Consider the following 14,244-nt stretch of genomic DNA (forward strand, 5'->3'; position numbering starts at 1 on the left):
GGGCATGTACTTTAATGTGGTTGATAATTTTAATCACATCCTGCAAAAATATTAAGTTCAGGTGACACTTTTTGTCTAGCTAGCATTTCTCTGTGGAAGAGTCAGTGTGTAGACTCACATTCAGAAGCAACCTCTTTGACACCAGAGGTGAAACCAGAAAGCCATCCAATCGTGGGAGCTGCTCTGTCTGTGCATTTACCGACACATAATAACCAATTCAGTTTTGCTATGTAATCCTTCAAAGACTTGACTAATTCTGCAGCCATGGTGTTGGTTGCAACAAAAGTGCACATAATAGCCAGGTGCAGTGGCTCACGCCTGTGATACCAGCACTTTGGGAGGCTGATGCAGGCAGATCATGAGGTCAGGAGTTGGAGACCAGCCTGGCAATCCTGGTGAAACCCTGTCTCTACTGAAAATGCAAAAATTAGCTGGGTATGGTGGTACACACCTGTAGTCCTAGCTACTTGGGAGGCTGAGGCAGGAGAATTGCTTGAACCCAGGAGGTGGAGGTTTTAGTGAGCTGAGATTGTGCCACTGCACTCCAGCCTGGGCTACAGAGTGAGACTCCATCTCAAAAAAAAATAGTGCACATAATATATCCTCATGCTTAATCCTGAAAAATCACACAAAAACAAGCATTACTGCCTTGCTGACAACCTTGTAAACTCATCAACCTGGATTGTTTACCACAGTGACTCATTAATCCTTTTTAACAATTGTGCCTCAATATCCTGTGCTATTTCATCAGTTCCTCTATGGTGCTGGTCAAAAGAGGCATGCATGCCACCTTTTGAACTGCAGCATCTCCTAGAAGTTCATGACAAATGTCCTTAGCAGCAGGCAGTTTCAACTCTTCACTAATAGTAAAGGGCTTTTTAACTTTAGCAATGCTGTTAGCCAGTATATATGATGCTCTCAGTGCAGACACATTTGATGAAGTGGTGACCTTCCACAATTGCTTCTGTTCTTAGTGTTCATGATTTTTCTTTTGAAAAACTCCAGAGGCTTCTCTTTTAATGCAGGGTGCTTGATCTCCATGTGGCAAAGCAGTTTTGAAGGTTTTCATGGCTTTGTTGGATAGCTGCTTGCCACAAATTAAAGCAGGCTTGGAGAATGTGAATCACCTGTTGCAATGAACCTGGAATTTAAGCAGGTATTTTCTTTTAAATGCAACTTTCTTTTTATTGGTAGTCTTAGAGTCTTCTATTGTCTCATCATTGCGTCTTTCCCCATTTTCAAAGAAGCTCTCCAGTGACATTTGTTTTTTACTCATTTTGGTTAGGGTTAGCTTGTGGGCTTACCAAAACTGTGTCTGAGACAAGTGCTCAGTGTGGGAAGGAAATGCGGATGGAAGTGGTAAATAAAATAATGGGTGGGCCACGCATGGACTAAAATAAGTGTTGGATTTTGACTTCAAAGCCTGCCATTAAATGCAGCTGTACAATTGAAGTACATCAACTCACTTGCCTCTGTAAAGCTTGCCACCAGGTGCAGCTTTTGTCACTTGTCATTAACAGGATTTTAATATGAATCTCCAAGCAGCTGATTTATAATGTTCTCTGTGCAGTCAAACCTCTCTGCTAATGTTAATCTGTATTTGCAGCTGCTCCCCAGCACTAGCAGCCCTGCCTTAGCTCCACCTCAGATCATTAGGTATTCGTTAGATTCTCATAAGGGGTGTGTAACCTAGATCCCTCTCATGCATAGTTCACAATAAGGTTCATGCTCCCATGAGAATCTAACGCCACTGCTGATCTGACAGGAGGCAGAGCTCAGGTGGTAATACAATTAATAAGGAAGGCTGTAAATACAGATGAAGCTTCAGTGGCTCATCCACTGCTTACCTCCTACTGTGTGGCCTGGTTCCTAACCGGCCGTAGACTGGTACTGGTCCCTGGCCCAGAGATTGGGGACTCCTGTGTTAGAGCATGTAGATGCTGAGTACATGCACCAACCACAGGTCCACCTTTGTATACTTGACCTTACCAGTATTTTATGAATATGTACGTACAGTTGCTATGTTACCAGTGAAGGGTCTTGACTACAAGTCATACAGGTTCTTGGCATTTTGAACACAGAATTGGACAAAAGAAAACCCCCCCACACACAAGTAAAGCAATGAAAGAATGGAGCAAATGAAGGCACAGATCTATTGAAATGAAAGTACACTCCACAGAATGGAAGCAGAGTCTAGCAAGCAGCTAAAGAGCACCTGATACAGAATTTTAAATACCAACTAGAGGTTTCCCATTGGTTACTTGGTTACACCTTATGTAAATGAAGGAGTGGCCCACAACCAGTCTGATTGGTCACAAGAGATGACCAATCAGAGGCTGAAGTGAAATTACAAAGTTACACATGAGGACTTGGCCTGCTACCAGTCTGATTGGTTGCTGGAGGGGACCAGTCAGAGGTACTTTCCATTTTTTCATCTGCAATCCAGTGCATTGCCAGTAGCCTCTGATCCTTTTGTTACTTGGGAGTGGAGAGGTGGGGTTTTCCTTGTGAGTCATTTCTAGGAAGTCAGTACCAATCAGCCTTAAGTTCCCTGCCTCCAGACCCTATTCTCCTGCCTCACCCATAAAGTGAATTCCCTAGAGATACTAAAGGCTGTCTCTCTGTCTCTGAGAAGCCCACTCTGCCTCTCAGAGTGTACTTTTGGTTTTTTTTGTTTTGTTTTGTTTTAGAGGTGGAGTCTCCCTCTATTGCCCAGGCTGGAGTGCAATAGCACAATCTCAGCTGACTGCAACCTCTGCCTCCCAGGTTCAAGCGATTCTCCTGCCTCAGCTTCCTGAGTAGCTGGGATTACGGGCACGTGCCACCATGCCCAGCTAATTTTTGTATTTTTACTAGAGAGGGGGTTTCATCATGTTGGTCAGCCTGGTTTCAAACTCCTGATCTCATGATCCACCCATCTCAGCCTCCCAAAGTGCTGGGATTACAGGCGTGAGCCGCTGTGCCCAGCCGTGCTTTTACTTTACAATTAACTTTTCTGCCTAATCTTACTCTATACTTGCTTTCAAATTCTTTGGTGTGGCAAAGTCAAGCACCTGAACCAGCCCACTGACAACAGCAAGGATAGAAGTAGTGAGATCGGTTAGGAGGCTATTACAATACTTCCCTCCAGAAATGGCAGTACCGAGAGGTGGGGAGAAGCAAGTTCTGGATATTTTTTTGAAAGTAGAGCTTACAGGATATGCTGACTGATTAGACCAGAGATGTCAGAGCGTGATGTCAAAGTGACTAACATTTTTGGCTAGAGTAACTAAAGTTTACATTTATGAGATGGAGAAGACTGTAGAAAAAGGTTTGTGGAAGAAGATCCGAAGCTCTATTTTGGTCCTGTTAAGTTCAACATGCCTCTAACATCCAAGCAGAATGGTCAAGGATGTAGTCTTCCACATGGACTGGACATGTCATGTCTGACCTTGAACAATAACAAAGAACATTTTGAAATGAGGAAAAATATTTGTAATTGTAATTGGTAGTTCATTCACTATAGTATTTCCACTTTCTCTTTCAGGCCATGTCCTATAGAAAATTTAAAAAATATATTTGTTATAGACAATTTTGCTTTTTTCTACTTAAATTCTGTTATAAACATTTCTCCACATTGCTTTATAGGCCTAACAACCGTGTTTAAAGGCTGTATCTTCATATAGAGGTAATATTTAAAAAAGAAGACGAAAACCAAAGAAGGACTCCCCTTCCCCCATCCATACACCTGTGCGGTCTTACTGGGAGCAAACACTTGATTAGCTCCGCAAAGCGACTGCACTTTCTCTTCCAAGTCGGAAGAGGGCGCGCGGGCAGCGCAGGCACTGCTCCGCGCTCCAATCCAGTTGCTCCTCTTTCTTTCCCTCACTGTTAATTCCTCGCGTCCTTTGCCCCGGAAGTGCTCTTACTGCCCTGGCTGCCGGCGTGACTTTGAGCGCTTCTCGGTGCTCTGCCGGCAGCTTAAACGACCCGGAGCTTCGGGACTTTGACGTGTGTTCTGCGCTTGCCATGAGGCTGCTAGGAGCCGCCGCCGTCTCGGCCCTGGGGCGTGGAAGGGCCCCCGCCTTCCTGGGCTGGCAAAGGAAGCAGGTACTGGAGCACAGAGAAGCTGAATCGGGACCATTCCCGGGACCTTGTGGTCCCATCAGGGCCATAGAAGGCAGTGACACCCCTAGGTCCCCTCCTGACAGCTCCGAATACTGACGGTCGCGCGTCGGTGCTGAAAAGCCCCTCCGTGCCTGCACATTAGTTCATTAACTCGTTTGTTTTGTTCTCTGGTACCCTGAGGTTTAATCAACTAAAAGTGCCTGTCGCTCAGATACTTTGATATTTTATCTATCTTTTCTAAGTCCCCCCCCCCCCCCGCCCACTTTCCCTAGAAATAGTTGTGGTTCATTTTGGATGTGCAGTCCTGTAGGGAGATACTTAAATTGTATCTGAATTCCATAAAATAGGGATCCCCACCCCCTTCCACTAGAGGAAAGTTAAAACAAACTTCATGAATTGTTTTTGTTTCGAGGGAATTGCAAATCTCTGGGGGCTGTCTTGGAGCCATTAGTACCGCTGCATAGAGCATGAAAGTTCTCGAACGTATTTGTCGTCTGTAAAGGAGAAAGGGGGAAAAAATAAGTTAAATTTAAGCTGACACTTGCATATTTTCTATTAGTTTTTGGAGTTGTCTTTGTGATTTTATCTGCTCCAGTGTGTATTTTCAAATCTGTAGCAAAAAGTATCTCCCATTTTATTTTAGTTAAATTTAATTTATTCATTCATTAATTTAAAAGAATACATCTTTTCTGTGTTCTCTTGTAGTCTCTCCTCTGATTACAAGAGTTCCAGGCTTAACCGTTTCCCCTGCCGCCTTTCTCAGGCTATCTCATATCTACCGAGATATCTTGGAGGAATAATGTCCACCATACTCCTTTTGATTGTCTGCTGTGCTTTCTTATTTTTTCAGGTTAATTGGAAAGCCTGCCGATGGTCTTCATCAGGGGTGATTCCTAATGAAAAAATACGAAATATTGGAATCTCAGCTCACATTGATTCTGGGAAAACTACATTAACAGAACGAGTCCTTTACTACACTGGCAGAATTGCAAAAATGCATGAGGTATATATTCATGGTTGATTCCAGATTAGAGCCTGATTTTAATTGTTTTGTTGCTATTATTTAATAAAGCTTACAAAACTGAAAGATTAAAACAATGGTACACACTTTTAACGGTGGACCTTTGACAGTTGGGCTTATCTGTCAAAGTTGCTTAAATATCTGTTTTCTAGTTTTCTCTTTTTATTTTTTATAGATGGGGTCTCACTTTGTTGCCCAGGCTTGTCTCAAATAATAATCCTGGGGTCAGATTATCCTCCTGCCTCGGTCTCCCACAGTGCTGGGATTATAGGCATGAGCCACTGCACCTGGCACCTGTTTCCATTTCAGTTAAGATTTCTTTCCTTCTTGGAATGCAGAGGCAGAGAAAATCTGAATTGCTGTGCTTGTGTTTAGGTGAAAGGTAAAGATGGAGTTGGTGCTGTCATGGATTCCATGGAACTAGAGAGACAAAGAGGAATTACTATTCAGTCAGCAGCCACTTATACCATGTGGAAAGATGTCAATATTAACATTATAGATACTCCTGGTGAGTTGGATTCTTGATTTTATTGCAGCTTCTTATGGCAAAAGCACATTTGGTTCTTTCTCTTACTATGACCCAGTTAATTTTTGAGTATCAAATACTCTAAAGTATAATGCTGAATTCCTATTAAAGAAGACTGACTTGGGACCTAGAGCACTTCATCCTTATGTCTTCTTTAAAATTTGTGCAAATATATTGTGAGTAGGCAGAGTCTTGCCTTTTATATACTTTAGCTGATTCTAAAGGTGCCTTTGCCTCTAGTATCTTCTTAAAGTGACCTTGCTGGGCCCTGCACCTAAAGGTTGGTGAATAGTATGGGTGAGCTTAGGAATCTACATGCTAGTTAGAAGACTTATGTGATGAGCAGAGATACAAAAACTTTTAATAGTGCATATATTAAACATTCAGGTTGCTCTTTAAGACCCTCCCTACTTCATCTTATTCAGGGCATGTGGACTTCACAATAGAAGTTGAAAGGTCCCTGAGAGTGTTGGATGGTGCAGTCCTTGTTCTCTGTGCTGTTGGAGGGGTACAGTGCCAGACCATGACTGTCAGTCGTCAGATGAAGCGCTACAACGTTCCATTTCTAACTTTTATTAACAAATTGGACCGAATGGGCTCCAGCCCAACCAGGGCCCTGCAGCAAATGAGGTAATGAGCCTTAGAATGAACAAAGAGGATGCTATGGTCTAGACAGCAAACTTTATATCCAGAAGGATGATTAATTCACTGTCATTAAACTTTATTCTTAAATTTAGTTTTAATTTAAAAATGTATTTATGTGAGTTCCTTAGTAAGTGGAACACTAATTTTAGTAAATTAGCTCGTGGTATGATCTCATCAACTACCTTCTCTGTAAAATGGGGACAATATTACTTAAATTCTAAGGGGGGTTGAAGATGAATTCAGAAAACAATCTGACTGTTTATATTGTTTTGCTATTTTTAGAGAAGTTATAATCTAGATTCAAAAAATACCTTGTGTTTTATTTAGGTAAAAGGTCATCTTTGCTTTTAATTTTTCCTTGAATCATTTTAATTAATACCTTTAAGTAGTTTGCCATAGAGATGAGATTTTCTTGTTTCCAGAGGGAAACATATTTTCTAGAACAGCAGTAACACTTCCTTTCTGTACCAGATAAAACCAGTGGTATTTATAGCATTTAAAATTTTACACAATACTGTATATTTCACAGAGCCTTTAAAAAGAGTCAGAATTTGACTTTTCACCTTTTGTAGATGTGCAAATGTAGCTATAGAGTTCATGTTTATGTTTCACATGGTGTAGTTGATGGATATATAGGTGTAAAGTTTATGGTAATGGACAAGGTGAGAATGGCGTGTCTGATCACAAAAAAATCTGATAAAAGTGATACATGTTTGTTATGAAAGTGAACATTTTCTTATTTGGGTGTTGATAACTTTTTTTTGATAAAATGTTTTTACTTTTTGTCCTTATTTTACTCGTGCTTGGCAATAGATGGACTTTTTTCACCAAATCTTCTGAATTCTAAGAAAACTCTCTTTTTTGGCGTTTATTTGATTACTTTGGTTCATTCTTTTTTCCACTCCCATTTATTTGTTTTCTCATTTTGTAAGTTCTATGAAACAGATAAAAATCTGGAACTTCTGGGTCTGACCTTCATGTCTTATCTTTTCTGTCATACTTATATTTTCTCTCTCCTTCTCATTTTGCATTAAGCTTGAGAGAATTCTTAAGGTTAATCTTCCACCTTACTAATTTGATACTCATTTGTGTCTCTTCAGTTACTTAGCCTGCCTTAAAACTTCTTTTTTCAGCAATTATGTACTTAATTTTCATAAACTTTATCATTTATTGCAACATCTTTATCAGTAGAGGTAATTGTTTCTCAAATCTTTACATTTTATTTTTTTTCCTCTAGTAACTCTTTTCTTGGAGAATAGTACCATTAACTTTACATTTCTCTTTCAAGCTTTTGGTTTCCTTCAGATGTTTGGTGATTCTTAGACCTTTAAGCATATAGATGGGAGTCTAGACTAAACAGTGGTAGCTAGAGCATATTCTTCTCCAGTGAGAATTCCTGCCAGTGAATGCAGTTTCTGTTGAGTTTTGAGCCTGGCTGGGGGTACAGGCTGATGAAGAGTGTTTGACTTCAACACCCACTCTGAGTTTTCCTATAAGAAGAGGAAAAATATTAAATATAAGAATAGGAAAACTCAGACTGGGTGTTGAAGTCAAACACTCTTGAGATAGCTGTACTCAGTTTTGCCAGAGTCAGTTGATTAAGAATGAGAGGTGGGCTCAGCTATCCTATTTAATTTCCTGGCCAGCCCCCATTATCTGTTTTCCCACTTCTGCTTTTGATCCAGTGTATCTGGGGATCTGATGGTAAAACAGGTATTTTGGAGTTCTTTTTGCTGCCTAAATGGGATTGTGGCTTCCTGAGCTCCTTGAGTTATGTTGTCATTCTGTTCCCAACTGCTCTATATTTGCTATTCTGACCTGATGTTAACACCCTTCTCAGTTCTCCAGTGTCTGCCACTGATGTTTTAAAATATTCATTTTGTCATTTCAAAGGGATTTGGGGAGAAGAAGAAAGGTAAACCAGTGTATTTTTATTTTTCAGGTCTAAACTAAATCATAATGCAGCATTTATGCAGATACCCATTGGTTTGGAGGGTAATTTTAAAGGTATTATAGATCTTATTGAGGAACGAGCCATCTATTTTGATGGAGACTTTGGGTAAGTGCTAAAAATACATTATTAAAATTTTATATCTTAAAAAGCATTAAAAATAAGGAAAGAATAAATTCATCAAACCCAGAGTAGGTATCTTTTTTGAAATGTGGCTGGAAGAATACTCTGAGATGGTTTTGTTTCAATACCTTAAATCCTAGTTGCTCCCCATTTTATTTAATATTTATTCTGAGAGAGACTGTGTTACTTTTTGGTATTACACTCATATCACGTTATGGCATGCATGGGTGGTAGAAGGAGGCCTTCAGTTTGGGTTAGGAAATTTTGGGGTTAGTAAGTATATTATATCTTTTTCCACTTGTTCATTTATTCATTTATTCTGTGGACTTTTATAGAGCAGCTGCCAGGTCTGGGGTATTGTGATAAAAATTAGGAAGAAAATAGAGATCATAAATACTTGTTCTACCTGCTTTATAATTACATTGCTTTATAATTACATGGGCAAAACTGATTAAGTTAAAACAGTTAAAATTGTACAAATGTGGTTTGGGAAATACAAGAAATAAATTGGTAACTTTTTGACGTGGTATTTGGTCCATCAGCTTTCGAGTGACTTTTACATACAAAGTACTGTAATTGTCTGGTGGTTATCAAACCTTAGCATTCATAACAATCACCTGGAGACTTTGTTGAAAGACATAGTCCTGGCTCTACCTCCAGAGATTCTGATTAGTAGATCTAGATCTAGAGAGGGGCCCATCATTTGCATTTCTGGAAGGTTCCCAGTTGATGCTGCTCTTACAGGTCTGCCACACTTTGAGTTACACTGATCTAGACAATATAGGGAGTCATAAATGATCCTTTGTTTTGAGGAGTGACCTCTGTAGCTTGGTAGTTTCTCCAAAGGCACTTCCTGAGGGATTTCCTTCCTCTGCTATGGAATTGGGATTGTAAGTCTGGCAGGTGGGCGAATGGCATTGTGATCAGTGAACTATAGAATTTATGTTCATCAGCCATCTTGTAGGCAGGAAAAGGATGGAATCTTTCCAGTGGATAGGGTGTTTCTTTCACTTTTTATGTGACAAATGATTAAAGACAACAGAGTTTACTTAACCACTCCTTAGTATAGGGCCCAATATGGCAAGGTGTTTCATTTTTTTTTCCCCCTACTTTATTCACTACCATGTCCCAGCCCCTACAACTGCCTAGTACATAATAGGGACTCAAAAATATTTGTAAATGAATAAATAAATCTACTTTCCCAGAATTACCAAGGCATATCTTTCTTTTCTTCTTTTTGAGATGGAGTCTCATTCTATTGCCAGGCTGGAGTGCAGTGGCCCGATCTCGGCTCACTGCAACCTCTGCCTCCTGGGTTCAAGCGATTGTCTTGCCTCAGCCTCCTGAGTAGCTGGGACTACAAGCATGCACCACCATGCCCGGCTAATTTTTTGTATTTTTAGTAGAGATGAGGTTTCACCATGTTAGTCTGGATGGTCTTGACCTCCTGACCTCATGATCCGCCTGCCTCAGCCTCCCAAAGTGCTGGGATTACAGGCGTAAGCCAATGCACCTGGCCAAGGCACATATTTCTGTTGTCAGAAGTAGAGGCTCTTAAACATTGTTGTCCATCAGAACCACGGATGCAGCTTCTTCATGTACATGTACCCTTCCCCAGCCCTAGTTTACTGTATGTATATTTGGAAAGGAATCCACAAATGATTCTGACATGTGAAAGGCTAAGAAGCAGGGAGCTCACCAGGAAGGATGAAATGAAGATTTGAAGGCTGTGAGGAGCCTTCTTTAGAATATTGCGTTACTTTTTGTTTCTTTGAAATGGCTTCTTTTGTATTTATTAAAGTTAGGAATGTGTTTTCTGAAAAGCTTATTTTTTTGACAATTTCCATTTTTAAAGAAATACCTTGAAAAATTTCTGGACTGCTTTTAAATATCAAGTATATTTATTTTAGCCTTGAACATTTTATTTGTGATTTTACCTGTTCAGCCTCTGGAGGAATGGAGAACTGATGTCACAGGTTGAAGAGTCTGTCATACTTAGTCACCCTTTTTTTTAACTGCAAACTGGGATATTCTTTGTTAAAAACTATATGATCAGGTCTGTTATTAATAGAAAGGAATAGAGTAAGGTCCCTCTAGTGCTGCTTCTAGAGATTGTTAGGTTGTCATTAATAAGAATATGATGAATAGAATTTTCAAGAGCTCAGATGGGCCCCAGACAGGTTGGCTTTGAATCTTACCTCTTCTGTTTACTAGTAGGACAGCCTTGGGCAAATTACTTTGGCTATGTAAGTTAGTTTCCTGATCTGAAAATGCAGATAATATAAACTATTTCGCATATGAAGATTAAATAAATTACTTGTCAGATATTTAGTTCAGTGCTTACTACATTATAAACATTCAATAAATGGATGCTCTTATTACTTTGCATGCTTGCTAGTTTTAAAATAGAATACAGTAAAAACTACACTGAAGAGTTTAAACTTTGATTCAGTTGATACTTTGTCAAGTCATTGTTTTGAACTTGTATTTTACTGTGTATTGAATAAGGATAAACAAATTTGCATTAAACTGGGAAAAATTTTGTATACATCTTTTATCATTATCTTCTGTAAAACTTGATATGAAGGAAAGTAGAATGTGATGTCTGTTATAAAACTAGGGATGTTTTTCTCATTACAGTGGACTGTTTTAGCTTTTCCATTTACTAGTAGTACAGCCTTGACCTTAAACTTGCCTGTTTCAGTATTTTTGTCTACTATTCTATCTACATTTTAAAGGTATGTGTTAGTCTTATTTGCCATTTGAATGCAAATGTATCAGAGCTCTTACCTAAAAAAATGTTTAACCCTTAAGCATATCTTTTTCGTTAGTCCTTCATATATCAAGTTGAATATCCTTAAACCACCAAAATATTTGTTTTCTTAGTGAGATTGTTCGATATGATGAGATTCCCGCTGAGTTAAGGGCAGCGGCCGCTGACCACCGACAGGAGCTAATTGAATGTGTTGCCAATTCAGATGAACAGCTTGGTGAGATGTTTCTGGAAGAAAAAATCGCCTCAATTTCTGATTTAAAGGCAAGTGCTCTCAAAATAAGTCATATTAACAACAAAAAGAAGTTGTTTGTTTTTTGTAGGGAGGGGACATGATGCCTTTATGTATGGGCTTTATTAATGAAATCTCAGTACATTTATTTAAAATAATTGGCTTCCTAAAAAGTACTTGACATGGTACATTCCTTTTTTTAGATGAGTTATATAATAACTTCAAATGAGAAAAGTTGTTGGGTCCCCTGAAATTATTGGGGACCTGATTTTAGTCTCTATTAGAGCTAGCCCTCCAAAGAGTATCTGCTCATTTTATTTAATTGCTGGTTCTGGCATTATTGTTGGCCTCTTCTAGCTGCTAGAGCTAAAGCTCCACTATGTATTCTCTAAGGTCTTTTCAGCCAGCAGGACACATTGATGGTGTTTGGGGCAGGACCTGGAGCCTGCTACTGTCATGACTTACAGTTTATGAGAGATTTGTACTGTTTGGCTTTCTATGTATGTGTTCTTTACAAAAAGGAAAGATAGTTAAATGTTTCTTAATGAGATTATGTTCATATAGCTTAAATATTTAAAAGGTATACAAAGGTAAATAGTAAACAGCCTCTTATTTTTTCTTCTATCTGCCCAGTTCTCTGCCCCCTCCCTGAAACAGGTTACCAGTTATTAGCTTCTGGTGTACCTTTCCAGAGGCTTTTGCACATATATTACTTTTTCCTCTATTTTATACAATCGGATAGCATAGTGTTTGCAGTTTTCTATTACTGTGTCTATTTTCTGTGTGTGTGTGTTTGTGTGTGTGTGTGTGTATTTAGCAAATTGAAAATGAGTGAGAATTAGTGATTCCAAGAGTGTTGAAAGCAGTTGTGTATTAAATCACTTCCCAGCCCTAGAAGAAGGAAGTGATTCTTTTCTTTGTATTTTGACTTCTAAGTTCATTGGGAACCTGATTTTAGTCTCTTTAAGAGTCAACACTCCAGTGAAGTATCAGTTCATTTTATTTGTTTGTAATTGACTTGAAGCATAACATGTAATTTTAACATTAACTATCATTAAATTGTTTTCTTTTGTAGCTAGCAATTCGAAGAGCTACTCTGAATAGATCATTTACTCCTGTATTTTTGGGAAGCGCCTTGAAGAACAAAGGAGTTCAGCCTCTTTTAGATGCTGTTTTAGAATACCTCCCAAATCCATCTGAAGTCCAGAACTATGCTCTTCTCAATCAGGAGGAGTAAGTCTTGAAAATTGAGTCTTAGTTTATGCGGAAATACTTTTATATTTATACACTGTGAAGGAATTTAACGATGGCCCTTCTAGTTATGTCTGTGACTTTTTTTTTCATAATTTACAAAAATAAATCATGGTTTTTATTTGGGTATCAATTTTGACATATAGAAAAATGTTTATTATTAGTTCCTATAGCATATTCTGTTTGTAAGTTAAAAGTAATGATTCGTTTTGCTATCTCTCAAGGTTTATATCATTAGAAAATTTTTTCTCATTTGGGACTAGCTGTTTTCAGACATGCTGTTAAAAAAAAAAAAGGCTTTAAAAAACAAACGTCCAAAAAAAAAAAACTTTTTATTTTTCTTTCTTTCCCTGTGAGACCATATCTGTGTTTTTTACTCTTGTCCATTTCTGTGTTTTTTTAGTTTACTCTTGTCCTATCACTATGTAGTAACTAAACTCTAGTTTTTTTTTTCTTTTTTTTTTGAGACAAAGGCTTGCTCAGTTGCCTAGGCTGGAGTACAGTGGCACATTAATAGCTCACCACTGCCTTGAACTCCTGAGCTCAAGTGATCCTCTCACTTCAGCCTCCCAAAGTGTGGGGATTACAGGCATGAGCCACTATGCCCAATTGAGAACTTATTTTTATTTTTCTCTTTCAGTGAAATTTTACTTATGTGTGACACTAGTAATATCCCACACATGTGCTTTTTCTCAGATAATGCTTCTTGATGAAATAAATTGATAGAAATATTAAATAATTATATCTCATAGATTGGTATTTCTTTTATTTTAAGTGACTCAAAAGAGAAGACCAAAATCTTAATGAGCTCCAAAAGAGACAATTCCCACCCATTTGTAGGCCTGGCTTTTAAACTGGAGGTAAGTTGCTTTCTAATGTATTTAACTGCTGTCTGTAGAATTTTTTTCCCTCTAGGCTTTATACCCATTACAAAATGACTCTGACCTTTATGAAAGATTTGAAAAATAGGAAAAATAGAAAGAAGAGGTAGAGAATTTCCACAGCTCTGACACTCAGATGATGATGGTTCTTCGTTATTAGATGCATTTCTTTCTAGTCTCTTCTCTTTGCCTAAAGAGTGTAAATTTTTACCTAAATCATACTATTTTGATTTTGTCTTGCTCTCTTTATTTAATGTCACATTAGATAATGGTCCCTGTTTCTGTAAGTAGTTTAAACATTTTAAGTAGTAGCATAATAGTCCATCAAGCAAATACACCAAAATTTGCTTAAAATTTCTTAATTGTTAAGATGTTTATATTGTTTCCAGGTTTCTACTGTTATAAATAACATTGGGTCCATTTCTAGAAATGTGTCCTAAGGAACTATTGAGGGGTAGCAAACTGATGTTACTTCAGCTTACCTTATAAAACCAAACTCTCACAAACAATTGAAAATTCCCAGGAATTACATTTTGATAAATAAACGGAGATACATTCTTACAGTGTAACATTATTCAGACTTTTTCATCTTGATGAAATAAGTTTTGATTTTTAAAAACAATCAGTGCTTTAAAGTTTATGTAGTCAAATATGTCAGTCTTTTTGTTTAGTCATTCTTTAATTTTTAACCTTAGAAACCTTCTATTTGTATATATTTAGTTAATATTTGCTTT

General features: G+C 38.2%; 1 protein-coding gene across 1 annotated transcript in view; it reads left to right on the top strand.

Moving 5' to 3' along the window:
- Window positions 1-3,884: 3,884 nt before the first annotated feature.
- Window positions 3,885-14,244, top strand: part of GFM1 (G elongation factor mitochondrial 1) — a 44,894-nt gene continuing 34,534 nt past the window's right edge. Inside the window, exons 1-8 of the mRNA XM_074405557.1 lie at window positions 3,885-4,089; window positions 4,958-5,110; window positions 5,504-5,636; window positions 6,080-6,284; window positions 8,242-8,358; window positions 11,260-11,414; window positions 12,458-12,611; window positions 13,405-13,489. Of these exons, the coding sequence (XP_074261658.1) occupies window positions 4,009-4,089; window positions 4,958-5,110; window positions 5,504-5,636; window positions 6,080-6,284; window positions 8,242-8,358; window positions 11,260-11,414; window positions 12,458-12,611; window positions 13,405-13,489 (1,083 nt within the window). The 5' untranslated portion in view covers window positions 3,885-4,008. The remainder of the gene's footprint in view (window positions 4,090-4,957; window positions 5,111-5,503; window positions 5,637-6,079; window positions 6,285-8,241; window positions 8,359-11,259; window positions 11,415-12,457; window positions 12,612-13,404; window positions 13,490-14,244) is intronic.

This window comes from Saimiri boliviensis, chromosome 9, assembly GCF_048565385.1.
Source record: "Saimiri boliviensis isolate mSaiBol1 chromosome 9, mSaiBol1.pri, whole genome shotgun sequence".
Classification (NCBI taxonomy): domain Eukaryota; kingdom Metazoa; phylum Chordata; class Mammalia; order Primates; family Cebidae; genus Saimiri; species Saimiri boliviensis.